We start from the raw sequence: 25,503 nt of genomic DNA on the forward strand, positions 1-25,503 counted from the left end.
TCAATAAACAGAACAGAGCCCTTCCCTCAGAACTACAAAGACAAATAGCTTAGCAGTTAAGGCATTTGCCTGCAAAGCCAAAGGATCCAGGTTCCATTCCCAGGACCCACTTAAACCAGATGTACAAGGTGGCATTGCAGTGGCTGGAGGCCCCCCGGCATGCCCATTCTCTCCCTCTCCTCTCCTCTCCTCTCCGCTCTTCCCCTCCCCTCTTCTCTCTCTCTCAAATAAATAAATAAAAGAAATAAAAACATTAAAAAAAATAAAATACTAGAAAGCAGACTAATGAATAAAACTGAGTTTAGGGGCTGTAGAGATAGCTCAGCCATTAAATGCAATGTCAACCTAGGTTCAATTCCCTAGCACTTATGTAAAGCCAGATGCAAATGGTTAAAGCATTTATTTGTGGTGGCAAGAGACCCTGACACACACATGCACATGTGTAAAACACACGTAAATTTTAAAAGTTCTTTAAAAAACTGAGTTTACTTTTTCTTTATTTTATTTTATTTATTTATTTGACAGAGAAAGAGGGAGAGAGAGACAATGGGTTACCAGGGCCTCCAGCCACTGCAAACAAACTCCATATGCATGCACCCCTTGTGCATCTGGCTACTGTGGGTCCTGGGGAATTGAACCTCAGTCCTTTGGCTTTGCAGGCAAACACCTTAACCACTAAGCCAACCCTCCAGTCCAAAACTGAGCTTATGATGGCCTGTAGTTAAGGCTTGTTTCAGTGAACTCAAAGCTATTTAGATCCTGCGTGTTTCTCCACAACTTCTCATTCACAATGAAAATATCAGCATACCAAACAATGAATGCTAAAAGTTTTATTTAAGGACTGTACAAAGACAAACAAAAAAATTCCTTTCAGGCACTGTGTGGCTCATTTCATGGATCACCTTGTCATGGTCACGAATTACCTAGATATTTAGTCATGAAGTACCTAGATATTTGGTTGTCTCTGTAATGGTATTTTAGATGAGATTAACTTTTAAATCAATAGAGTGAGTAAAGTAGGTCGCCTTCCCTAATATGGGAGTTTCTCATCTAATCTCCAAAAACTGAATAGAACAAAACTGACCTGCCTCCCAACTTAGAATTCTTCCTGCCTATCAGATTTTGAACTGGACATCAGCTCCTTCCTCTACTCAGACTTGAACTGAAACATTGGCTCTCCTAGATCCCCAACATGCTGGCACTTACTCTCACTGCCCCCCCACTCTTTCTCTCTCTCTCTACACACACACACACACACACACACACACACACACACACACACACGGTTCTGTTTCTATGAAGAATCCTAAGTAATACGGAGCTTCTGACAGAAACGTCTAGTTTCTGTTGGGTTGGACTCTCTTCCTCTAATCTGCAAACTGATAGCTCTTATCTCCACAAATATGCTTGACTACATATATGGCATGACCTGAAAGTGCCTAGCCTTCCTTCTGCAATCAACATCCAGATTCATTATTTTATCTCCACTGTTATCATTCAGATAAAATGTCTATCAACTTCTTTGAAATCAATACTTTAGACCTAAGAGGCTATTTGCTGCAATGGTCAAATGTTCCAGTATAGAGGCCTTATCTGGGTGGCTAAAACTGCCACATTTTTAACTGGGCCTCTCTGACTCTCAAGAGGTATTCAGAAGGGACAGAGCAATAGATTATAGAATGACTCATCCATTCAAGGTCACACACAGCCAAGCTGCTCTGTTTATAGATGTGCTTCCCAGCTCCATGACTATGTTCTTGAGGTTTTCAAGAGTCTGGCTCCTGTGTATCATCAGTAGATAAATTAGCATTTGAAAACATGTACATTTTAGATATCTCCATTCCAAATTAATCACTGAAAATATATACACTCTGGATGTCACCAAATTATGTTGTAAACTTCAGGAAGAAAATAGAAAAAGATGGTGTGTTTACCTTTCTGCTTTCATTCCTAATAAAGGGAGGACGGATATGTGATTCAAAACACATTTACTTGTAAAAAAAAAACTGACTGTAGGGACTAGTGGCCTGCATCAAAGAAGAATGATCCTTGATGGAATATGAAGTCAGGGTCGGGGGGCCATGACATCACAACTGAAATCACTGGAGCATGGTAAGGCAGGAGGAAGCTCTTCTACATGCCCCCTCAGAGAGTCCTTTCCCCTGAACCTATGCTAAATCCTGGTGACATTCAATATCTCCAGCTAACCCTCTGTATTTAATGTGTATCCCAAAGTACTTTTTCTTTTTTTTTCATTTTTTTTTTAATTTTTATTTATTTGAGAGTGACAGACACAGAGAGAAGGACAGATAGAGGGAGAGAGAGAGAATGGGCGCGCCAGGGCTTCCAGCCTCTGCAAACGAACTCCAGACGCGTGGGCCCCCTTGTGCATCTGGCTAACGTGGGACCTGGGGAACCGAGCCTCGAACCGGGGTCCTTAGGCTTCACAGGCAAGCGCTTACCGCTAAGCCATCTCTCCAGCCCCCAAAGTACTTTTTCTTCATCCCCTGTCGCCCAGAGAAGTCAAAAGGCTATGTACAACCATGCTCTAACCTGAGTGTTTACTTAGGCATTTTTTTTTTTTTCAGGAAGTTCCATATCAGGACAATAGAAACTTCTAATCCATAGAAGAGAGCAGGGTTTAGAATCACAAAAAGTTCAAGAAGAGAGATTCCAGAATCAGGTACTGGGCTAGGAGACTAATGTCCAGGATGCTAGGCTGGAGGTCATGAGCTACATCCTTAAAAAGAAGGAGCCTTGAGCTCCTGAAGGGCTGGGCCAAGGTCAGAGGGCCAAATATCCTTGAGTGGAAAAAATTCTACCCCCTGAGCTGGTAATAAGGAAGGGTTCACCTTCAAGGACACATCTCCATTAGCATGAACTTTTCCTTCCTGCTTGGGGACAATTGATTCTTCTGATTTCTGTAGTTCTGAACAAATGATTAGAGGGGCAGTATTTTTCCCTCCATCATGAAGACAAGGTTCAAAGAAAGGACGAAGTGGGCTAGAGAAGCTATGGGTGAAAGTATACATATGGGACTTGTCAGTCACATTGTAGAAGGAGATAACTCCTGCTTCATAGTCCAGGAAAACCCCCACACACTTTGGGGGTTCTTTCAGGCGGAAGGAGGTCTGTGGGGATGTGAGAGCTTCAAATTCATTCCCACGACTCTGGCGGACAAGCCAGTGGCCATTGGCAGGTGAGGCAGTCACCTTCCCTTTCCTGCTCACAGAATCACTGCACACCCCAAGGATCCATTTGGTCTTCTCACCCACATACACCTCCCAGTAATGACAGCCAGCAGTGAAGTACTCTGAGCCTAGGACACTGACAACGAAATCAAATCTCTCGGGGTTGTCAGGCACAGGCCGCTTTCTGTCTCCAAGCCTCACACATCTCCGGTCCTCAGACAAGATAAGTTTGGGATGGGCTGTATCTGGGTCCAGAGTCACTGCCACTGTGGAGAATCACAGAGAGGTAAGAAAGAGAAGACTACATCTTAAGGAGTCTTTCGGTAGGTTTGCATTCACTTACCATTAACCCATTTTAGTTCATTGGTTCCCCTCCCCCCCCACCACACATATACTGGAACCAAAGAATGTTATCATTCAAATGTCACCAGATAGGGTATAAGTAAAAGAGGAAAAATGTTATTTATCTATCTATGAAGCTATCTTAACCCTTAGGAAATACTGCCTCTGTTTTTTAATGGCCCAAAGGAACCTACTGTTTGATAATAAACCTAGGTTTTTGAGGTTGGATACGATGGTATACACTTGTAATCTTAGCACTCATATAGCAGAGGCAGAAAGATCAGTAGGTATTCAAAACCAGGCTCAGGTACATATTTAGTTTGAGACTACCCTGGGCTACATGAAGCCTGTCTAAAAGCCAAAAATTAAAAATTAAAAGCCTAGATCTTGTATGGAAATGAACTATTAGAACAAACTGTGGGAACAGACTCTAAGAATGAACTATGGAAAAGAACTATAGGAATATTTCTTACCGACCCTATAAACAACTTTTCTGAGAATACTGCTGTGAGATGATTTTTTTGCTAAATTCTTTACTTGTAACTTGCCCTGAAGTTAATCTTACAACCTTGTAATCCACCTGCTTAAGACCATGTGCCTTGGTTTACCTTTGTCCTGCACAGCCCAGACGACCAATACCGACATGGCATGTTGAGATGCTGCCTGGTCTTAAGCTGTGCTCTTTGCCAAATTCCCTCAGTGGCCTGGTTAGACTCTTGACCCAGAACAAATGTGCATGAATGAGAAGTGCTGACCATAGCGTTGAAGACAATGTGATCAGTAATGAGCTGCCCACAGAGCGGCCACAGAGCTGGTGAAGGCGACAGTGAGCTTAGGGTGGTTTCATGTGAGAATGGAGTGTGAGTGTGTTCTGGGTCAACAGAGTCAACAGGTCATACTCCTCAGTCACTTCCTTTAACAAATGTTTAAAGATTATACAAAGCCAAAAGTTCCATACCTTTTGCTCATGCAATGTTCAACTTATTCATGTATTACTACTGTTCTCTGGCTATTCAATAAAAATACAGTGAGTACCTGTGTGTAAGAGTTATAGCCACAGATCATCAGAGCAACAGCTATAGCAAATGCAGCAAGTTCATCCTCGGTTTCAACAACTCCCGGTGTCAGTTTCTTTTTCCTTAGGCTGCTGCTGGAGACAGCTAGCCCACTCTTGGATAATTCCAAGGGTTACTTTCCTGTCCCTCAGGCTCTGCTCCTAAATACAGCTTTCCCACTGTCGGGTAATTCCAGAGCTGTGCCTCCCAATTGGGCCACATGTTAGACTCTGCAGTCGCATAGGAAGTTTGACTGTCAGCTCTACTTTGCTAATCACATGGCCTTGGGCTTGTTAATCATCTCCAAGCTTAGTTTCCTCACCTTTGCAATGGACTAATCAGGGCTGGAGAGATGGCTCAGCATTAAGTGAACTTCCTGCACAAGCATCAGGGCCTGAGACCACCTGAGTTCGAATCTCCAGAATCCAGACAAAGAGCTGGGCAAGACTGCCAGTAATCTCAGTCTGGTAGGGGAGCAGAAACTAGGGAATCACTGAAGTAAAAATAAATAAATAAATAAAGGCAAGCTCTGGGATTAGTAAAACAGGAATGAATGGAAGACCAATGGAGCAGGACCCCCAGCATTCACTCTGGCCAGCAAGGGCTCCCAGCTGTGGCACCCCAAAAACACACACACTTGTCTACACATACCACATGCCACATTACATACCCATAAGCAAGAAAACTGGACTAATCACAGAAATTACATTGCACAGCTGCCATGCAGCATTGATTCACTAAAGTGTGAGATCATACCTTATTTCTACATTGACTGGGATGCTCATTGTGTTACGAAGATAATTGCTTACGGCCATCATTTTCACGTTAATAGAGGCTAGGCTTGGTGGTACAGGCCAGTTATCCCAGCTTTCAGAAATTGTCAAAGTATCTGCCAGTCAAATCATTCATCGGTGACCATCTCCCAAGAAAATTTGCAGAGAATGAAGAATGTAGCGGATAGGTAAAAGGGAACAGAATGAAGGCTATCTATCTGACTGTGGAAGAGGAACATCTTCCTAAACTTGAAATCACCCGAAGAGACCACTTTGGAACAGAGTACTAAATTTGATTACATAAGCACAAAGTACCATCACATCAAAAATACTAAAAAGAGGGAAGATTGCTCAGCAGTTGAAGGCACTTGCTTACAAACCTTGCCAGCCCAAGTCCAACTCCCCAGTACTCACATAAAGCCAGATGCACAAAGTGGCACATGCATTCCCCTCTCTCACAAATAAGTAAATAAAAATATCAAAAAACTTAAAATACTATAAAGAAATTGAAATGTAAATGAAAAGCAATTTGTGAAAAATGTAAGACAGTTAATTGGAAAGAATCCCCACAGATCAAAACGTAGTCCAAATAGAACCTAATATGGAGGAAGATGCCTGTAATTCCAGCACCTGGGAAAATGGAGGGAGGAAAATCAGCAGCTCAAGGCCAGCCTCAGCTATATGGTAAATCTGAGACCCTGTTCAAAACAACAACAACAACACAGCCCAAATAGTACAGAAGCAAGCAACTCATAAAAAAACATAACTATTAAGCTTAGGGGAAAATTCATTTAAAAATCCATAAAAAGATCAAACCTTATATTTATTGGTGTACTAAAAGAGGGGAGACTAGGCCGGGCGTGGTGGCGCACGCCTTTAATCCCAGCACTCGGGAGGCAGAGGTAGGAGGATCACCGAGCGTTCGAGGCCACCCTGAGACTACATAGTGAATTCCAGGTCAGCCTGAGCCAGAGTGAGACCCTACCTCGAAAAACCAGGAAAAAAAAAAGAGGGGAGACTTTATAACTCTAAATATATCCCTCCAAAAATCACAATTTAAAAAATTGACGGCTGGAGAGATTGCTTAGCAGTTAAGGCGCTTGCCTGCAAAGCCAAAGGACCGTGGTTTGATTCCTCAGTACTCATGTAAGCCAGATGCACAAGGTGATGCATGCATCTGGAGTTCTTTTGCAGTGGTTGGAGGCCCTGGCACACCCATTCTCTTTCTCTCTCTCTTTCTCTCTCTCTCCCTCTCCCACTCTGCTTCTTTCCCTCTCTCAAATAAATAAAAAAAAATAAAATGTTGAAACATTGATAAGCTGATTTTATAAAAATTAAGGCTGGGCATGTGATGGCACACACCCAAATTCTAGCATTTGTTAAGATGAGACACAGGATCATAAATCTGAGGCTAACCTGTGCTACATAGCAAGACATGGTCTCAAAAGAAATTAACAAAATAATTAGCCTGCATTCAAATGGAGCAAAAGCTAAGCTATAGATTTTTTTTTTTTTTTAAGCAGAGAGAGCTAGAGAGAAGAGAGACAGAGAGAATGGGCATATTGGGGCCTCCAGCCACTGCAAACAAACTCCAGACACATGGGCCACCTTGTACATTTGGCTTTACATGGGTCCTGAGGAATTTAACCTGGGTCCTTTGGTTTTGCAGGCAAGTGCCTTAACCACTAGGCCATCTTTCCAGCCCCCCAATTTTTTATTTAATTTGTAAGCCCTGGCACACCCATTCTCTTTATCTGCCTCATCGTCTCTCTCTCTCTCCCTTAATAAATAAATAAATAAAATTTTAAAACTTTACAAGGGTGGGGTGGGGGGAGAGGAGGGGAAGTGAGCATGGGCATATCAGAGCCTCTTGCCACTGCAGAGGAACTTCAGGTGCGTGTGCCACTTTGTGTATCTGTCTACATGGGTACAGGAGAATTGAACCCAGGCCATCAGGCTTTACAAGCAAGCACCTTTAACTGCTAAGCCATCTCTCTGGCCCTAAGCTATAGAATTTTATGAAGGATGGTCTCTGAAATGTGAACCAATGTGGTTGGTTTAACTTACCAAAGTGTAGCCGAGCTCTTCTCCAACCTGAAAGAAAGAAGAGGACATTGTCAAGGGGTTAGAGAAATCACTCCCAGAGGGTGGAGCCAAAACATGGGAAAGAGCTCACCTGAGTTCGCTGCTGCCCTTTTCAACTCTATGGAAGAGGAAAGAAGGTGGGGTGAGCTAAACTGGAAATACTAAAGCCACAGGAGTTGGTATGGCATGGGAGTTATAAAAACATGAAAAACTTACTCAGTTCACTCCGGAGTTTCTCTAAAGAATAAAAACAATTGGACAAGTCAGAATAAGGGCTGCTACCTATCCACAATGTTACTGTACCCACAAAGGCACCCACATTTGTAGAGCAGATGCTGGGACCTCCTCCCCTGTATGAATGTCTATAATGGCCACAGCTCTCAGCAGTGGCCATGGGTCTCCACAGATAGGGCAGAAAGAGCCAGCAAGTTTCTAGGTGAGCCAAACTTTATCTGCAGGATGAATAATACATCTCACATCTGTAGATAATGACAATGAAAGTGTGTGTAGATGTTGTAAAAGAATAAAAATGGACTGGAGACCCAGGCATGGTGGTGCACGCCTTTAATCCCAGCACTTGGGAGAGTGAGATAGGAGGATTGTGGTGAGTTTGAGGCCACCCTGAGACTAGAGAGTGCATTCCAGGTCAGCTTGGGCTAGAGTGAGACCCTACCTAAAAAAAGGGGGGGGGGCTGGAGAGATGGCTTAGTGGTTAAGATGCTTGCCTGAGAAGCCTAAGGACCCAGGTTTGATTCCCCAGAACCCACATAAATCAGATGCACATGGTGGAGCATGCATCTGGAGTTCATCTGCAGTGGCTGGAGGCCCTGATGTGCCCATTCTCTCTGTCCCCTTCCCCTCTCCCTAACAAAATAAAATTTTAAAAAGAATAACATATTTGCTTATTTAAAACTATTACTGAATCGCTACTTGATTTTTTTACATATATTTTCTCCACGTAAAATATAATATACATGTCACATGTGTTCCGATGGTTTTTTTTTTTTAATGTTTTGGGTTGGGTTTTTTTTTGTTTTTTCCAGGTAGGGGTTCACTCTAGCCCAGGCTGATCTGGAACTCACAGTGATACTCCTAACTCTGTCTCCCAAGTGATGGGATTAAAGCCATGTACCACCATGCGCAGCTCATTTTTACTTAATGTAAAGACTAGCATTGGGAAGATGACTTAGGAGTTAAAAGTGGTTGCTTGTAAAGCCTGACAGCCCAGGTTTAATTCCCCAGTACCCAAGTAAAGCCAGATAAATAAAGCGATGTATGCATATGGAGTTTGATTGCAATGGCAAGAGACTCTGGCATGCCCATTCCCTCTCTCTCTCCTTGCAAATAAATAAATTACTAAAAATCAAAGACTGGTCCTTATAGAGGAAATTATGGACAAGTACTACTCCAGCATATTCAGCTAGAGGGTCATTTGCTGTGGACCCTGCCTAAGGTAATGTTATGGTTGGATGATAAAAGACATCCAGAAGGCTCTACCCATCGGAAAGAGGTACATCTCATCTTGGTAAAACAGTTCCCATTTAGAGACCAGCTCACAGTTGTGCAGGAAAAAAAAAAAGAAGCAGAAAATACTTGAGAAAAGAGACCTTTGAGAACCAAGAAGTTCCCAGCATCCATGGCTTGAACCTCCCTCACTCTTCCCTCAGCCCAAAGCAGTAAGGTCAGCAGAAGGAAGCGTACAGAACAGCACTTACTGAGAGCTTTGTGGAGTCTTCCTAAAAACCAGAGAGAGACAGGGAAAGGAGTGAGTGAGCGGATCCCGCCCTTTTATCCCTGGGGCCCAGGAAGGGTCACCGCTCCATCACTTCACAATGCAAAGGACAGTGATATTTCATTAGTCCCAACCCCTTATTCCAAAGGTCAGACTCAGAAAACCAAGAGTGCTTGAGCCACTTTCCCAGTGACCCAGTCTGCTACAAATTTTGGCTCCCTTTTCCCCTTTCTTTTTCATTTGTCTGGTTTTATTTCCAGTCTGTTTCCACGTATTTATTATTATATTACCTGATAGTATGTTTTACTGTACTTTTATAGCCTACTATTTTATAATATCTAGGATGTAAAAGTAGCTAAGAGCCTAGTGTTGATTTGCTGACATGGCTTTGTAATTCTCTACAGTGACTCGTGAGGTTATAATTACCACAAATTTGGAGGTCCCCCCAATTTTTTTCTAAGGTAGAGTCTCACTCTAGCTCAGGCTGGCCTTGAACTCATAGAGATCCTACTGCACCTGAGTGCTGAGATCATGGTGTACACCACCAGCTTCTTCCAAAGGTTTGAAGATATATGTGTATGTTTCATATGCCTTGGGGAGTACTTTTGGTTTCTCTAGAGGCCCCACCTATCCCATATGTGCCCCCCACTTCCTAGCATTATCCATGACAGAAGAGTTGAAGTTACGTGCCCGAATCCACTGCCAGCTAAGGCCGGGGCTTTGGTTAGGCATGTGACCTTGGAGCACTGAAGCTGAAAATATCACAGCTGCTCAAGAGATTATGATTTATTGCTGCCATTTCTATTAACAGCTTCCAGTCACCATGTCCTGTTCCTTTATTGAATGAGACAATGAGTCTTCTCAACAGTGTGAGGTGCATAAATTATTAGTTTTAAGCACACTGAGGCACAGGAGGACATGAGCTATGTCCAAGGTCATCCAGCTCCTAAGTGACCAAGAAGTCAGGACTGAAATGGAAATCACAGGCCCTCACTATCGCGTCAACCGTTCCCCTCTGCTCTTGGACGGAATGGGCAGAGTATCTGTAGTGAACTCTATCTGCACTTTTACCAGCTTAGAGGAGACATAAGGGGGCAGAAGAGAAGACACTGACATCGTTGAACCAGCAGCTACTGGACTAGGGACTTGTCTTCCCAGCTAGATGTCAAAAGCATGTCTTTTGGCTTATCCTCAGTGCACACATTCAGTTGATGAAGACAAAATGGCAGAAAAGGAAGGGAGTTCCTGGCACTGTGCTAGACCTCTTTTTAACACTAAAAACAATCAGGCAAAAGGATTTAGCACCCCCATTTTATATATGATGGAATCTAAGTTCAAAGCAATACAGTGACTTATTCAAAAGCTAGTAAGTGGCAGACCACTGAGCTGAATCAAGTGTCCCAGCTCTAGACTCCATCACCCTTCCATTACATCTCACCACCTCTCTCCATGCCAAGGTAGTGCAGAGTCTTTGTTTATTTTATTTTAATTAATTTTGTTTGTTTGTTTGTTTTGTTTTTTGAAGTAATGTCTCCCTCTAGCTCAGGCCGACCTGAAATTTACTATGTAGTCTTATGGTGGCCTTGAACTCATGGCGATCCTCCTACCTCTGCCCCCCGAGTGCTGGGATTAAAGGTGTATACCACCACACCTGGCATATTTTATTTTTGAGGCAGAGTCTCCTTCAAGTGCAGGCTGATCTGGAACTCACTCTGTAGCCCCAGGCTGGCTTTGACTCACAGCAATCCTTCTACCGCAGCCTTCCAAGTTGCTGTCACTGAGGCATGCAACACCATACCTGGCTAGTGTGGGGTTTTGAAATTCTCATGCATCCCATATGACCTTACTAATATACTTTTTTGTAAAGTTATTATTTTGTTAAATTAGGAATCTTAAGGCCAGGCATGGTGGCACATGCTTTAATCCCAGCACTCGGGAGGAAGAGGTAGGAGGATCGCCGTGAGTTCAAGGCCATCCTGAGACTACAGAGAATTCCAGGTCACCTTGGGCTAGAACAAGACCTTACCTGAAAACAAACAAACAAGAAATTAGGAAGCTTAATATCCTTTGAAATAATGTGCAGACTTGCTTTGCAAATGAGTGGAAGAAAGACTGATGAAGGGAGTTTGTGATGATCCAGGCCTGTGCCTTTTGGTGATGGACATCTCTCCACCAGTGCAACCAACACCGTTGCTCCTTGACTCTAGGAACAAAATTGCAGTACTGCCGGGTGTGGTGGTGCACGCCTTTAATCCCAGCACTAGGGAGGCAGAGGTAGGAGGATCACTGTGAGTTCAAGGCCAGCCTGAGACTACATAGTGAATTCCAGGTCTGCCTGGGCTTGAGCAAGACTCTACCTAGAAAAACCAAAAACAAACCAAAAAATTTCAAGTCCTATGAAGAGATTATTGGTATTTATTTATGAGGACAAAGAATGTTATTTATTCCCGGCCTCTTGCACTTCACATGTAATTACCTTTTTCTTTTGCATGGTCTTCAAGAAGATTTTCTAGAGGTAGATAAGGAAAAACAAATGAGACTCTTTGCCATCTCTTTGAAGTCCCCAAATTCTTACTTGTTTTATCTGCACTTGAGCTGGTCCACTTCTGTTCATCTTCACCCTAGCCCCTGGTCCTCCCCTCTGGGGAACAGAAATGGCAGCCCAAATTGTCCACTTCCTGTCTTACTCCTTTTGGTTTCTTTTCAACATGGCAGCCAGAGAGATTTTTTCAAAGCATTATTCTGATGAGGATGCCCCAATTTACAACTTTGCCACTGCTTTCAGGAGAAATACGCTCCAAGCATCTCACTACCTAGCCCTGTCACTTCTCCCCTCCTTGCTGTGTCTTTTAGGTGTCTCACGTGAACACCACCCCCCTGGTTGGTCCCCTTTTGAAGCAGTTCTTTCTGCTGTGGGTGGTTTCCACTCTCTGTTCACACATGACCACTGGACCTTCAGGTTGAATGTTTCACCCTGAGTCCTCAAGCTTGCTCACACCCTTCACAAAACTGGGAACTCCTTTTTGTGGCATTTATGTAATTAATTTGGTAATCTCCTCACTAGATGGATAATTCTGAGACTATGTTTTGACTTACCTTTGGATCCCCCCAAATCTAGTATGGTTGAAGGCTTTTAGTAGATTTTTATCAATTATTTTCAGAATGAATAAAAGCTTCCCCATGTCTGACCTACACATCTCCCATAGAATAAGATCAGGTAATTACTAGACACAGTGGCTCACACCTATAAGCTGAGCACTTGGGAGGCTGAGGCAGGAGGATTGGGAGTTCAAGTCCAGCTTAGGCTACATAAAAAGATTGTCACAAAGAAACAAAAAAATAAATTAAGCAATATGCTCACAGACAAAAATCACCAAGCATAGCAGAAGGAAGCTATTATAAGTAGGAGCTATTAAAAACTAGAAACAATGGATATAGATACCATCACCACACCAAAGACAGAAGGTGATAGAACTCTCAGGTACATAATTTAGATTCGTGGACACTGGGGATAGAGAAATCAACAAAATGGAAACATTCCCGGCCCCCAGCTCAGGACACTTACCTACCTCCATCACCTGTTCATAGAGAAGTTTCTCTAGAAGAGAGAGAGTAGGCGGAGGGCAGTTAGTCAGCTCAGGAAGGGATTGTCATCCCTTTGACCTAAACTGTTTGAACAGGACCGAGCCCTTGTCAGTTTAAACGCATGACCATGTGAAAAGATTAGTAGGTCTTCAAACCATCCAACAGGAGTGAGAATTATCAGACTATTTAACTTTCCAAATTCTTTCCAACCAAGATCCTGTGAAATGTGATCATTTTAATGAGGGTTTCATCCATTGAATATAATCAGGTTTCATGATTTCACGGCTCTAATTTCTTTGTTAATTAGAAAGCTGGCATGACTGCTTGTTGTCTAATTTCTCAACAGGTAAGAATTTACAGTCCTGCCCAGGGCCTTCCTGTAGTTTCTTTCATCCCTCTGCAATGTGAATCCCCAAGGCATGGCTTTTCCAATTTTCTCCGAGCCAATTTACATGGTCTGCAACCTATGGGTAAATGTCATGTCTACATTTACTTCCTTCTGGTCTTTCACTAGAGCAGTCACAATCACCCTTTCTGACAGCCCTGGCTCCCTTACCACCAAGTTACCTTTCGATTTTCTTTGCTTCCAGATGAGCCAAATGCCCAGTGTGATGAGAAGTCCCAGGATAGGCAGGATGGTAGCCAGAGCCACCGCTGAAGAGGAGAGCCTTCCTGGAGATGGGGCTGAAACAGAGACCGCCAATGACCACTCTCAGGGAGGTATCTGAGAGCTGCTCCTTGCCTCAGAGGCCAGTGGCTCGGGTACATCCAACTGTCCCTCATCATCACTAAGGAGAGGCCCCAGCCAAGACTGATGCTACTCTTTGCTTTACTTGGGAACTCAAATTTTGGGTGACCTTAAAAAGAAGTGAGGTGTCTCAGAGAGGATTTCAATGCTCCTGTCTGAAGCTGGAAGTTTAAACTCAGCTTCTCAACTACAAATTTACCCTGTCCTCAGCACCTATTCCTCCATGGAAAAATACTTAAGGGACTTCAGCAACCTGAAGATGCTATTCTTAATAATCACCCATAGCCTCTCAGGTATCATGAGTAGGGGCAATGCAACACAGGTCTAGGGACCACAGCAGCAAGCCTAAAAGCCAGGTAGACAAGAAAGAAGAAAAAGAAGAAAGAAGGAAGGAAGGATACAGGGTGTGGTGCTGCAAGCCTGAGATCCCAGAGCTTGGGTGGCTGAGGCAGGAAAGAAGAGAGCCATAACAAGAGGTGGGGAGTCTAAACCGGCTTTTCATTCATTCTCAACCTCTGGGCAAAAACAGACTAGAGATCCAGCCTCTCCCCACCTGGTTAGACTCATCTGTACAATGGGAGGGGGTGATAAGAGTCCTTATCCAATCTCTGTCTCTTTCTATCTGCCTCTTTCTCTCTCTGTCTGTTGCTCTCAAATAAATAAATAAAAAATAAACAAAATATTTTTTTAAAAAAAGGGCTGGGCTAAACCGGGCATGGTGGTGCACGCCTTTAATCCCAGCACTCGGGAGGCAGAGGTAGGAGGATTGCCATGAGTTCAAGTCCACCCTGAGACACCATAGTGAATTCCAGGTCAGCCTGAGCTAGAGTGAGACCCTACCTCGAAAAACCAAAAACAAAAGGGCTGGAGAGAGATGGCTTAGCAGTTAAGCGCTTGGCTGTTAAGCCTAAGGACCCTGGTTCGAGGCTCGATTCCCCAGGACCCACGTTAGCCAGATGCACAAGGGGGCACATGCGTCTGGAGTTCGTATGCAGCGGCTGGAGGCCCTGGTGTGCCCAATCTCTGTCTCTTTCTATCTGCCTCTTTCTCTCTCTGTCTGTTGCTCTCAAATAAATAAAAAATAAACAAAAAAATTTAGAAGAGTCCTTATCCCCAGAGGCTTAAGAGAAATCTAAAGAGACCAGTCATGTTAAACACTCAGCACTAGAGAAGGATAATGGAAGTAGTAAGAGAAGATGGGAGGGCTGGAGATGTGGCTTAGTGGTTAAGGTGTTTGCCTGCAAAGCCTAAGGACCCAGGTCCAATTCCTCAGGTCCATGTAAGCCAGATGCACAAGGTGGCATATTCATCTGGAGTTTGTTTGCAGTGGCTACAGGTCCTGGTGTGCTCATTCTCCCTCTCTCTTTCTCAAATAAATAAATTTTTTTTAAAAACTTAAGGAAAGAGAAGATAAGAGTAGCGCAGAAAGGAAAAAAAAAAAAAAAAAACAGGTTTACCAGATACCCATGACTCTTCTCCATCACCATTCTTCACCATAACCATTTTTTTGTTGTTGTTGTTTTGCTTTGTTTTTTGAGGTAGGGTCTCACTGTAGCCCAGACTGTTCTGTGTTTCAAGGACTTTTAAAAATATATTTTTATTTATTTTCAAGCAAAGAGAGAGGTAAAAGAGAGACAGACAGAAAGAATGGGCCTGCCAGGGCCTCCAGCCATTGCAAATGGACTCCAGATGCATACACCACTTTGTGCATCTGGCTTTTATGTGGAGACTGGGGAATGGAACTTGGGTCATTAGGCTTTGTAGGCAATCACCTTAGCTGCTGAGCCATCTCTCCAGCCCCCCTCAAGGATCCTTAAAAGATCTTTTAATCCACCAGTTCTCCTTCCAGAAATGTATTCTAAGAAAATAATCAGAATCAGTTCTCAAAGAGGTGCAAAGATTGGCGCACACCTTTAATCCCAGCACTCGGGAGGCAGAGATAGGAGGATTACTATGAGTTCGAGGCCACCCTGAGACTACATAGTGAATTCCAGGTCAGCCTGGGCTAGAGTGAGACCCTACCTTGAAAAACCAAAAAAAAAAAAAAAAAAAAAAGAGGTGCAAAAATGTCCTTTATGCCACTAGTTAAAATATGAGAAAAAATTAGCATCCAGATTCCCAGAAATAGGCTTTAGTTAATTTGTATTTATTCACAGCCCCACAGTGACATTCTGTGTAGCACTTAAAATCAAGTAACAAAGCTGGAGAGATGACTTAACAGTTAAGGTGCTTGCCTGTGAAGGACTGAGGTTCAACTCTCCAGAACCCATGTAAGCCACATGCACATAGTGATGCATGCATCTGAAGTTCATTTGCAGTGGCTAGAGGCCCTGGTGCACCCAGTCTCTCTCTCAAATAAATAAATAAATAAAAATAAAATGTTACAAAATCATATTACAGGGAAATACTTAAGGATATAAGCAAAAAAATAAAAAGTGCCCATGTCATGGGAAGTGAGAAAAAACTGAGCCATAAGTACACATACGGATACAAACATATCCATGCTGCTCAGAGATTCATGCGAACAGGCAAGTCTTGAAATACCCTAAAATGTTAGCAGTAGTTCTCTACAATTTATGAGATTATATGTCAATCTATTCTGGCTTCTTTAAATGTTTTGCATTTTTTTTCAAGTTTTCTACAATATACATACTTAGAACTATAATATAATTCTCAAACTGAAAAGAAATTGAAGAGTATTTTTTATTGGGTTTTTTGTTTGTTTGTTTGAGGCAGTGTCTCATTCCAGCCCAGGCTGGAACTCACTCTGCAGCTGCAGGGTGGCCTTGAACTCACAGCGATCCTTCCTACCTCAGCCTCCCAAGTTCTGGCTTGACACCACTCCTGGCTTGCAATTTTTTTTTAATATTTTTATTTTTTCGCAAGGGGGGGAGAGATGTGGGGGAATATGGTCACTCAAGGGCCCTCTGCCGCTGCACATGAACTCACATGCATGTGCCACTTTGTGCATCTAGCTCTAGGGGAGTACTAGGGAATCAAACACAGGCTGTTGGGCACTGTAAGCAAGTACCTTAACCGCTGAACAATCTCCCCAGCCCTTGAAAACTTTTTATTATTTATTTATTTTTATTTTGAGAAGGAGAGAGGAGGAGAAGAGAGAAAGAATGGGCGTGCGCAGGAGCCTCAGCCCTGGAGTGAACGAACGCCAGACGCGTGCGCCCCCTTGTGGGCACTGCATGCTTGTATCACCACGCTTCTGCCTGCAAGAAACCTGGAGATTGGAACAGGAGTTCTTAGGCTTCACAGGCAAGCGGCAAGCGCATTCACCGCTAAACTATCTCTCCAGCCCAAAATTTTTTAATAAAGTTCCCACTGGAAGCAGCTGGGCGTGATAATGCATGCCTTTAATCCCAGTACGATGGAGGCAGTGGTAGAAGGACCGCTGTGAGTTCAAGGTCAGCCTAGGACTACAGAGTGAGTTTCAGGTCAGCCTAAGCTAGAGTGAGATCCTACCTCGAAAAAATTAAAAAAAAAAAAAAAATCCACTGCGGTAGGAGTCCCCTCCGGACCTCTCAAGCCTGTTTTGTGTCTCAGGTTTTACCTGCTATGACCATGGCTGTAGTCTTCTCTTGACCAACGACTTCATTTCGGACAGTACAGGACACATTCCCCAGGGTGCTATCCCTGACTCTGCTGGACACTGCTGTTTGGAAGAGCCCTGTTTCATCCAGAGAGTGGGCCTCCGACAGGGACAGAAGGACCTTGCCTTTAGGGTCTCTCCACTCGACCCAGGGCTTTGGGAACCATCCCATCGACCGGCACACCAGCTGGATCCATCCAGCATCGTAGCCCTTCACGTGGATATAAGGATCAGAGCCTAGAACTAGAGAAGAGAAATTGGCTGTCGGGCTACATCAGCCCAGGAGCAGCCTTGCAGAGCCTGGATGTGGTTGTGCCCCATGCCCTGCCCCCACCACCTCCAGTCCTCTCTGATGGACAGCTGCACCTGTGAAGGGAGGTGTTCATGTCTGCCCCCAGCACTCTTCTACCGGATAAGACAGTCCCCATCCGCACTTCAAAATCCACCCACAGCTCTGCTTGCATCACATGACTCTGGTTCTCTTGGTCACCTTGTCTCCAAGGGGCTCCATATTTAGAAAGAGTCTACCAACTTAGTGTATTTTAAAGGAATGTGCCCCTCTTGGGGAAATTTAGCTAAAAACAAAAGATAACCAGCTGTAACCATGTGGAGCTGATGGCAAGCGCAGGCAAAGACTTGGGTTAGGTTGGATTTGGGGTAGGCTGATGTTGTTAAACCCTGAAGCTATATAAATACTCAGGAACCCCAGGAAAGGACTATGAGTCAGATCCCCATCTGGACCTAGAGGACTTTTCCTTGCAGCCTTGCTAATGGAGCAAAGATGTCCCAGAGTGGGAAAGCCATTGTCTGAGCCAGCAAGCCTTACAGGCCACCAACTGCATTTATACAGGACCTGCATTGGATAGTTCTTTCTAAAGGCCGGGGATGAGGGGCGGGGTGGGGGAGGACTCCTGCCTCATCAAAAACGCAGTCCCTGAGATGAATGGATGTATGAACTGGGCTGAGCCGTCCGGGCAAGTATAAAATGTGATTGCAGGTCAGAGAAAAGTCTAGATGTAGAGGGACTATCCAAGTCCCAAGAAAACTCACCCATCACCACAAATGACCCGGGCATCCTAACCTGCAACCTGCAGTGTCACAGGGCCCTCTCGACTCCGGGTTCCGACCAGGACCCGACACAGGTACTGTCCTCGGTCCTCGAGGGTTACGTTGCGGATGTGCAGAATGAAACTTCCCTCTTGGGCATCCCTCACCAGCGCCGTCCTGCCTTTGTACTCCGGCATCAGGTCTTCATCCCTGCCGGTCCCGTTCAGGAACACGTGAACAGCTTGGGAGCTCCGGGCGTGGGAAGGCCGCAGCCACCTCACCTCCTTGGGCACCGTGTCGGGCCAGAGCGGGACCGGGCAGATCAGCTCGGCTGTGCCCCCTAGCGGGACCAGGTGGAACTTGCTGGTATCCCCTGTGTGGCGCCCACAAAAGAGAGCACTTCAGTTTGAGAGGAGGACGCTGAAGAAAGGGCTTGGGAAGGGATGAGGAGGGATGCGGGAGAAAGAGCTTGGGAAGGGACGAGGAAGGTCAGAAGCTGGGAAGGACAGTGGAAAAGATTCGGAGGGAGGAAACAGATCCCCAAGCTAAGTTCTAGCACCACGTCTCCTGACCTCCCAGGCAGAGAAAGATTCAAAAACTCCTACCTGAGCCTTGAGCCGGCAGCTGGAAGAAGACCAAAGTGAAGAGGCAACGGGGAAGCCAGGAGTCAGCAGAACTTGGCATCTCCATGTGGACTAGGGCAGACACCAGAAGAGGGCTGGTGAACATGACCTCTCAGAACTGAAGAGATAAGGGTTGAAATCCAGGCCACATGGGCCACCTGAGGAACCATGAGGAAGGAGCTTCCAAATCCAGGTCTACCACTTGTCGTCTGTGACACTGTACTTACCCTTAGTGACAGGGTGACTGAACTTCTCTAAAATTCTGTTCCTTCGTCTTTAAAACAGGCATAGTAGCCATGCCATCTTGTAGGATTATTGTGATGGGCGGGAGTAAGTTGTCACAGGGAGGCTGGCCTCCTGGTAGTCTGCACATGCCATAAACGAGGACTGGAGTGAGGATGCGTTGAGTGAGCGCTGGGTATGACTAAGGCATAAGGAGGAGCCTGGAGGAATGAGAATGACAACATACACCCAGAATTAGCCAAGTAGGTACTAGCCTGGTCTCCTTTTGTTTTGCTTTGCTTTGCTGAGGTAGGGTCTCACTCTAGCCCAAGTTGACCTGGAATCCAGTATGTAGTCTCAGGGTGACCTCAAACTCATAGTGATCCTCCTACCTCTGGGATTAAAGGCGTGTGCCACCACGCCCAGATGCCCCTTTTTGAATTTAGTCCAAGCAAGCTTGGGAATTGCCTGCGTTGAGCCAGTCTTTCTCCCTATAGGTTTCAAGCTGACACGGAGCAACCAAAACCACGTGTCCCTCCATTTCATCCTACAGACTCAAGCACTGGGGTTGGACAGACCTGGGTTCAGGTCTAACTACACCCATTTGCTTGTTCCACATCCCTAGGAAAGTTGCTTAACATCTCTGTGCCAGGTTTCTTAATCTTCAACAGGGTGCTTTCTTCACACGTGAGCAGGACAAGTAAAGGAGAGGGTGTGTGCCAAGCCCTGGCCACAGATGTCTGGCAGAACAAATGCTCAATAAACATGTAATGGTATTGTTATTACTGGGCTAAAAGGGCTGACAAAGACCCTGAAGGGGTCCTTTAAAATGCTTTGTCATCACCTACTTGCTATCGCCTGAAGTTCCTTTAACAGGAAGCAATATATCATGCCAAGGTGAAGATAAAGTTTAAAATGGAAACATCTAGTAAGAGATAACTCTTTCCAAGGTTTCAGAAGGTCATGGCTTGGGTAAAGATGGGACAGGAAGAGAATGTCAAAGGGAGGTTGAGAAGTCACATATGAATTTAAGTACTGAACATCCAATTCTGGTCTTCTGATGGCAAATATTGCACTGGGGCTGAGGTAGGAGAATGGCCAGCCTAGGGGTACAAAGTGAGTTCCAGATCAGCCTGGGCTAGAGGGAGACCTGCCTCAAAAAAAAAAAAAAAAAAAAAGCACACTAGTTTAGAGTTGTTTTTGTTTGTTTGTTTGTTTTGTTTTGTTTTTCAAGATAGGGCCTAGCTCAGGCTGACCTGGAATTCACTGTGTAGTCTCAGGGTGGCCTTGAACTCAAGGTGATCCTCCTACCTCTGCCTCCAGAGTGCTGGGATTAAAGGCGTGCGCCACCACGCCTGGCTGCATTAGGATTTTTTTGGTGGGATGGGGGAGGTTCTATCTCACTACTTTCCTCTGGGTTACCATCTACTCAGAACCTAAACAAAAAGCTTAAGTAAATGAAGATGTTGTCTACTTAATTCATTATGCTTTAACATTATTTTTATTTATATTTTATTTGCAAGTAGAGAGAGAAAGACAGAGGAGAGAGAGAGGGAGAATGGGCATGTTAGGACATCTTGCTACTGTCACTCCAGGTGCATGTCCCCTTTTGTGCATCTGGGTTTACATCAGCCCTGGGGAATTAAACCTAGGCCATCAGGCTTGCAAGCAAGTGCCTTTAACCACTGACCCATCTCTATAGCCCTAATTATGCTTTTTAAAAGGAATTTATTTACTTACTTATTTATTTATTTATTTGGGAGGAGAGAGAGACAAAGACAGAGGAGAAAGAGAGGGAGAGGGAGAACAGAGAGAGAACAGGCACACCAGGGCCTCTTGCTGCTGCAAACAAACTCCAAAACATGTGACACTTTGTACATCCGGCTTTACTTGGGTACTAGGAACCAGGACTGGAAGGCTTTGCAAGCAAGTGCCTTTAACCACTGAGCCATCTACCAGACCAGTTATCCTTTCAGCTAGAAGTTAGCATGGCCCAGGATCCCCTTTAGTGTGTTTGAAGTATACCCAGAGTAAATATGCCAGAGAGACCCAGAGTTCCCCTGTGAACAAAGACTCCCTGAAATCAAATAAGAGGGGATGCCTGGGGTCTGAACTCATAGGTGCAAACAGTGAAGTGTCTGAAAGCAGGCATTCCAGAACCAGCCTGTGTCCCAGTCTTGGCTCTGCCATTTCCTAGCTATGGCCTTGAACAGGGCACTTTACTCTCAAAGCATAGTTTACCTTGTGTACAGTTATGATGAAGATCAGGGATCATACATGTGGAACGATTTGCACACCAGATGCTGGAAAAATTAAGCAAATGAAGTTCTTCTATCAGATTGTCATTCTGTATAATAAGGGCAATTGAGATGGCTTCAGAAAGGGAGTGTCCCTGAGCCTTGTCAACAAGAATGGAAAGCTGCCTAAAGAATACACTAACCAAGGCTGGAGAGGTGACTTAGCAGTTAAGGTGCTTGCCTGTGAAGCCTAAGGACCCAGGTTCAATTCCCCCAGTACCCATGTAAGCCAGCTGCAGTCTGGAGTTCATTTGCAGTGGGAAAAGGCCCTGGTGCACTTTCTCTGCGTGTCTCTATCTGCCTCTCTCTCCCTCGAATAAATAAATAAAATATTGAAAAAATAAAAAGAGGGCTGGAGAGATGGCTTAGTGGTTAAGGCACTTGCCTGTGAAGGTTAAGGACCTAGGTTCCACTCCCCAGAACTCATGTAAACCAGACGTACACAGTGGCACATGTGTCAGGAGTTTATTTGCAGTAGTTGGAGACCCTGACATGCCCATTCATTCACCTCTTTCTCTAATAAATAAAATATTAAAAAATTAAAGAATACACTAAGAGATGACATCAGAAGTAAGATGCTCACTGCCCAATCATTGGAACAGTACAAGACCACAGTTAGATATCATTTGCCTTCCTTCAAACCATCAAAACTGGGAAAAGAACGATACCCAGAATCACCTCTCAGGTGCCTAAAAGGACTCTATTGTCCATTGCTAAACAACTTCCACAGGAACAATTTAGCAATAAGGATCAAATGATAAACAAATATGCAAAAAGCTTAATCCGACAATGTTTTCTTCCAGAAAAGAACTCCAAGGAAATACATAAGGATGTGCAGCATAGACCTGTAACCCCAGCCCTTGGGAGGCTAAGGCAGAAGAACAAGGAGTTCAAGGTTAGCCTGGGCCTACATTGTGAGTTTGAAACCAGCCTGCACTTCATGAGACCCAGTCTCAAAATACCACCCTCCAAATTAATAATAGATACTATTGATTGCATTTTGTGTGTGTGTGCTTTGTTTTGTTTTTCAAGGTAAGGTTTTGCTCTATTCCACATGACCTGGAATTCACTATGTAGTCTCAGGGTGGCCTCGAACTCACAGCGATCCTCCTACCTCTGCTTCCTGAGTGCTGGAATTAAAGGCGTGCGCCACCACGCCTGGCTTGATTGCATTTTTGGTACTCTACCTATATTGTCTTCAGACCCCATCCAACACGGAAAGCAGGTATTATTCTCTTGAACAGGAAAAGTAGTCATGTACACCTCCAGGTACCATGCAAACAGAACCGCCAGGACCTAAATATCTGTTAATGTTACTTATTTCTACTTGTGCCACTTGTCTAAACTCCTGAATTATCAGCATGATGGCAGCTGCAGTGCCTGTGGGGCAGACTTATGATAACTTCTGATTAGGTTCAGTTGTATGCTGCTCTCCTGGGCTGCCCTCCCTACAGCCTGCTTTCAATATGTGTTTTCAGCCCTTGTCTTCTTGGATTGTTTATTTGCCTGCGTGTTTTATTTTAAAGTATTAATTGTATGTTTTTTAAAAAAATATTTTTATTTATTTACTAGAGAAGAAGGGGGTGGGGAGGGAAAGGGAGAAGCATGGGTGTATCAGAACCTCTTGCCTCTATAAATGAACTCCTAACATATGTGCCACTTTGGCTATCTGGCTTTATATGGATACTAGGGAATTGAACCTGGGCCCACAGGCTTTGCAAACAAGTGCCTTTAACCACTGAGCCATCCCTCTAGCCGTAAGTGTATGTTTGAAATATCCATATTTTTCATTTTGGCAGATATAAGACTTTATTTTAAATTTTAATTTGCCCTTTTACCTTAATTTTTTATGATTTACAATTTCCTTTGTAATTTCTATTAAAATGGTACTTTCCAGTTGAATAAGTTACTCTAATTTTCTGGGTGTGAGTCAGAATTGGTTTGCCCCTTAACTTGTAAACTCACTGCTAATTTACTTCATCTCTATGCTAAAGACCCACATGGAGGAATTAACACTTTCTTTTTTTTTTTTGAGGTAGGGTCTCACTCTAACCCAGGCTGACCTGAAACTCACTCTGTAGTCTCAAGCTGTCTTAAACTCACAGCAAACCTCTTGAATTATGCTTTTAAAAATATTTTTTATTTGTTAGAGAGAGAGAATGGGCTTGCCAGGGCCTCTTGCTGCTGAGAATGAACCCCAGATGCATAAGCCACTGTGTGTCTGGCTTTATGTGGGTGCTGAGGAATTGATCTAGGACGGATAGGCTTTGCAAGCTGATGCCTTCAACTATATCGTGCAAATTATGTTTGAAAGAACGTTGGGGAGGGGTCATTTTGAGATAGTGTCTCGTGTAATGAAGGCTGGCCTCCAACTCACTATTAAACAAGAATGACCCTGAACCTCTGACCCTCCCACCTCCACCTCAAAAGTGCACCACCACACCTGGTTTGTGGGATGCAGGAGATGGAACTCCGGAGCTTCATGCATTCTGGGCAAGCATTCTGCCAACTGAGCTATGTCCCCAGCCAAATCGTGCTTTCTTTGCTGGGCTCTGCGGGCAGGCAGGTAGTGCCGAGGGAAGGACCAGACCTGCTGGTTCCTCCCAAGGGGTTGAGGAGGAAGATGAGCATCTTACGACCCAGACCTCTCCTGGCCACCGGAGAAAAACCACACTGAATCGGGAGTCTTGTGGAAGCAGGAACTCGCTTTATTGCTATGAGCAGTTGCCTATATAACATTGGGGACGAAGGCAGGGATTTTAGGAGGTGGGGAGAGAGGTAAGGGCCAATAGTAAACTGTAACTATTGAAATGATAATTTCAACTGCCACGTGGAGGTGGCAGGCAAGAAGCCATTAGGCGTCTTGCTGAGTCCTAGCTGGCCAGAGACAGGTCACCAAACTTTAGCTAGGCTCAGGAAGCTCCACTAGGCTTCACACCTGGGCCTTTCAGGGCCCAACATTCTTAACTAAGCTAGTTAGAGTAACAATTTATCCTGAGACTATGTTTCAAGAGAGCGTGGAAGGGCAGAATACAAATTAAAAAGCAGCACTCTTAGAGCCATGCATTCAATATTAAATGATTTTTTTTATTTCTCAGTAGAATGAGAATTTAAATTTTTTTTGTTTATTTATTTGAGAGTGACAGACAGAGAAAGAGGGGGAGAGAGAGAGAGAGTATGGGCGCACCAGGGCCTCTAGCCACTACAAACGAACTCCAGATGCGTGTGTCCCCTTCTGCATCTGGCTAACATGGGTCCTGGGGAATCAAGCCCTGAACCGGGGTCCTTAGGCTTCACAGGCAAGCGCTTAACTGCTAAACCATCTCTCCAGCCCTAGAATGAGAATTTAAACTAGCATTAATTAGTTTGAGTATTAAATCATAATATTATTGGTTTAAAATATTGTTTAGGGCTGGAGAGATGGTTTAGTGGTTAAGGCACTTGCCTGTGAAGCCAAAGAACCCAGGTTCATTTCCCCAGTACCCATGTAAGCCAGATGCACAAGGTGACACATGTGTCTGGAGTTTGTTTGCAGAGGCTAAAGGCCCTGGCACTCCCATTCTCTCTCTACCTGCCTCTCTCTCTTTCTTTCAAATAAATAAATAAAATCTGATTTTTAAAAAATATTGTTGAACAGTACTTTGTAGGAGACTAGATTTTTGTCATGTATTATAAAGAAAACAGTAATGGAATCACTCGGTCTGTCTCAGTTGTGGATATATGTCTATAATATTACTGCTTCATATTAAGCAACTATAAACTATATATAGATTTTATTTAGGCAAAGATTTTAATTAAAATAGTTGTCTTAGGGCTGAAGAGATTGCTCAGTGGTTAAGGCACTTGTCTGTGAAGCCTAAGGACCCAGGTTCAATTCCCCAGTACCCACATAAGCCAAATGCACAAGGTGGCATATAGATCTGGAGTTCACTTGCAGTGGCTAGAGGTTGTAGTGTGCCCATTCTCTCTCTCTCTCTAGTAAGTGAATAAAAATTAAATATCAAAAAAATAGTTTTCTGGGATGGAGAGATGGCTTAGTGGTTAAGGCACTTGCCTGTAAAGCCAAAAGACCCAGGTTCAATTTCCCAGGACCCAGGTAAGCCAGATGCACAAGGTGGCATGTGTCTTTAATTCATTTATAGTGGCCAGAGGCTCTGGTGTGCCCATTCTCTCTCTCTCTCTGCCTCTCTCTCAAATAAATA

General features: G+C 44.2%; 1 protein-coding gene across 2 annotated transcripts; it reads right to left on the reverse strand.

Moving 5' to 3' along the window:
- Positions 1 to 2,684: 2,684 nt before the first annotated feature.
- Positions 2,685 to 18,849, reverse strand: LOC101599915 (erythroblast membrane associated protein (Scianna blood group)). Of its 2 annotated transcripts, XM_045149813.1 has the most exons (11): positions 18,765 to 18,849; positions 18,194 to 18,532; positions 17,074 to 17,355; positions 13,331 to 13,447; positions 12,744 to 12,776; positions 11,655 to 11,687; positions 9,162 to 9,182; positions 7,663 to 7,683; positions 7,538 to 7,564; positions 7,429 to 7,455; positions 2,685 to 3,457 (listed from the first exon to the last, which is right to left on the reverse strand). In XM_045149813.1, exons 1-11 carry the CDS (start codon positions 18,847 to 18,849, stop codon positions 2,742 to 2,744), a joined length of 1,701 nt encoding a protein of 566 aa, XP_045005748.1. In that variant the 3' UTR covers positions 2,685 to 2,741. The 2 variants fall into 2 exon arrangements, with proteins under 2 accessions (XP_045005748.1, XP_004670559.2); XM_004670502.2 differs by lacking the exon at positions 17,074 to 17,355 and having other exon boundaries at positions 18,194 to 18,558; positions 18,782 to 18,849.
- Between the last annotated feature and the right edge of the window lie 6,654 nt (positions 18,850 to 25,503).

Source organism: Jaculus jaculus, chromosome 5 (genome assembly GCF_020740685.1).
Source record: "Jaculus jaculus isolate mJacJac1 chromosome 5, mJacJac1.mat.Y.cur, whole genome shotgun sequence".
Classification (NCBI taxonomy): domain Eukaryota; kingdom Metazoa; phylum Chordata; class Mammalia; order Rodentia; family Dipodidae; genus Jaculus; species Jaculus jaculus.

What these genes read in the sequence shown, in the direction of transcription:
- LOC101599915 (XM_045149813.1), bottom strand. Translation starts at nt 18,849, where the DNA reads ATGGAGATGCCAAGTTCTGCTGACTCCTGGCTTCCCCGTTGCCTCTTC. An exon ending in GCTGCCGGCTCAAGGCTCAG is followed by an intron (nt 18,533 to 18,764) that starts GTAGGAGTTTTT and finishes GGCGCCACACAG; the next exon opens with GGGATACCAGCAAGTTCCAC. An exon ending in GAAGCAAAGAAAATCGAAAG is followed by an intron (nt 12,777 to 13,330) that starts GTAACTTGGTGG and finishes TCTCTCTTCTAG; the next exon opens with AGAAACTTCTCTATGAACAG.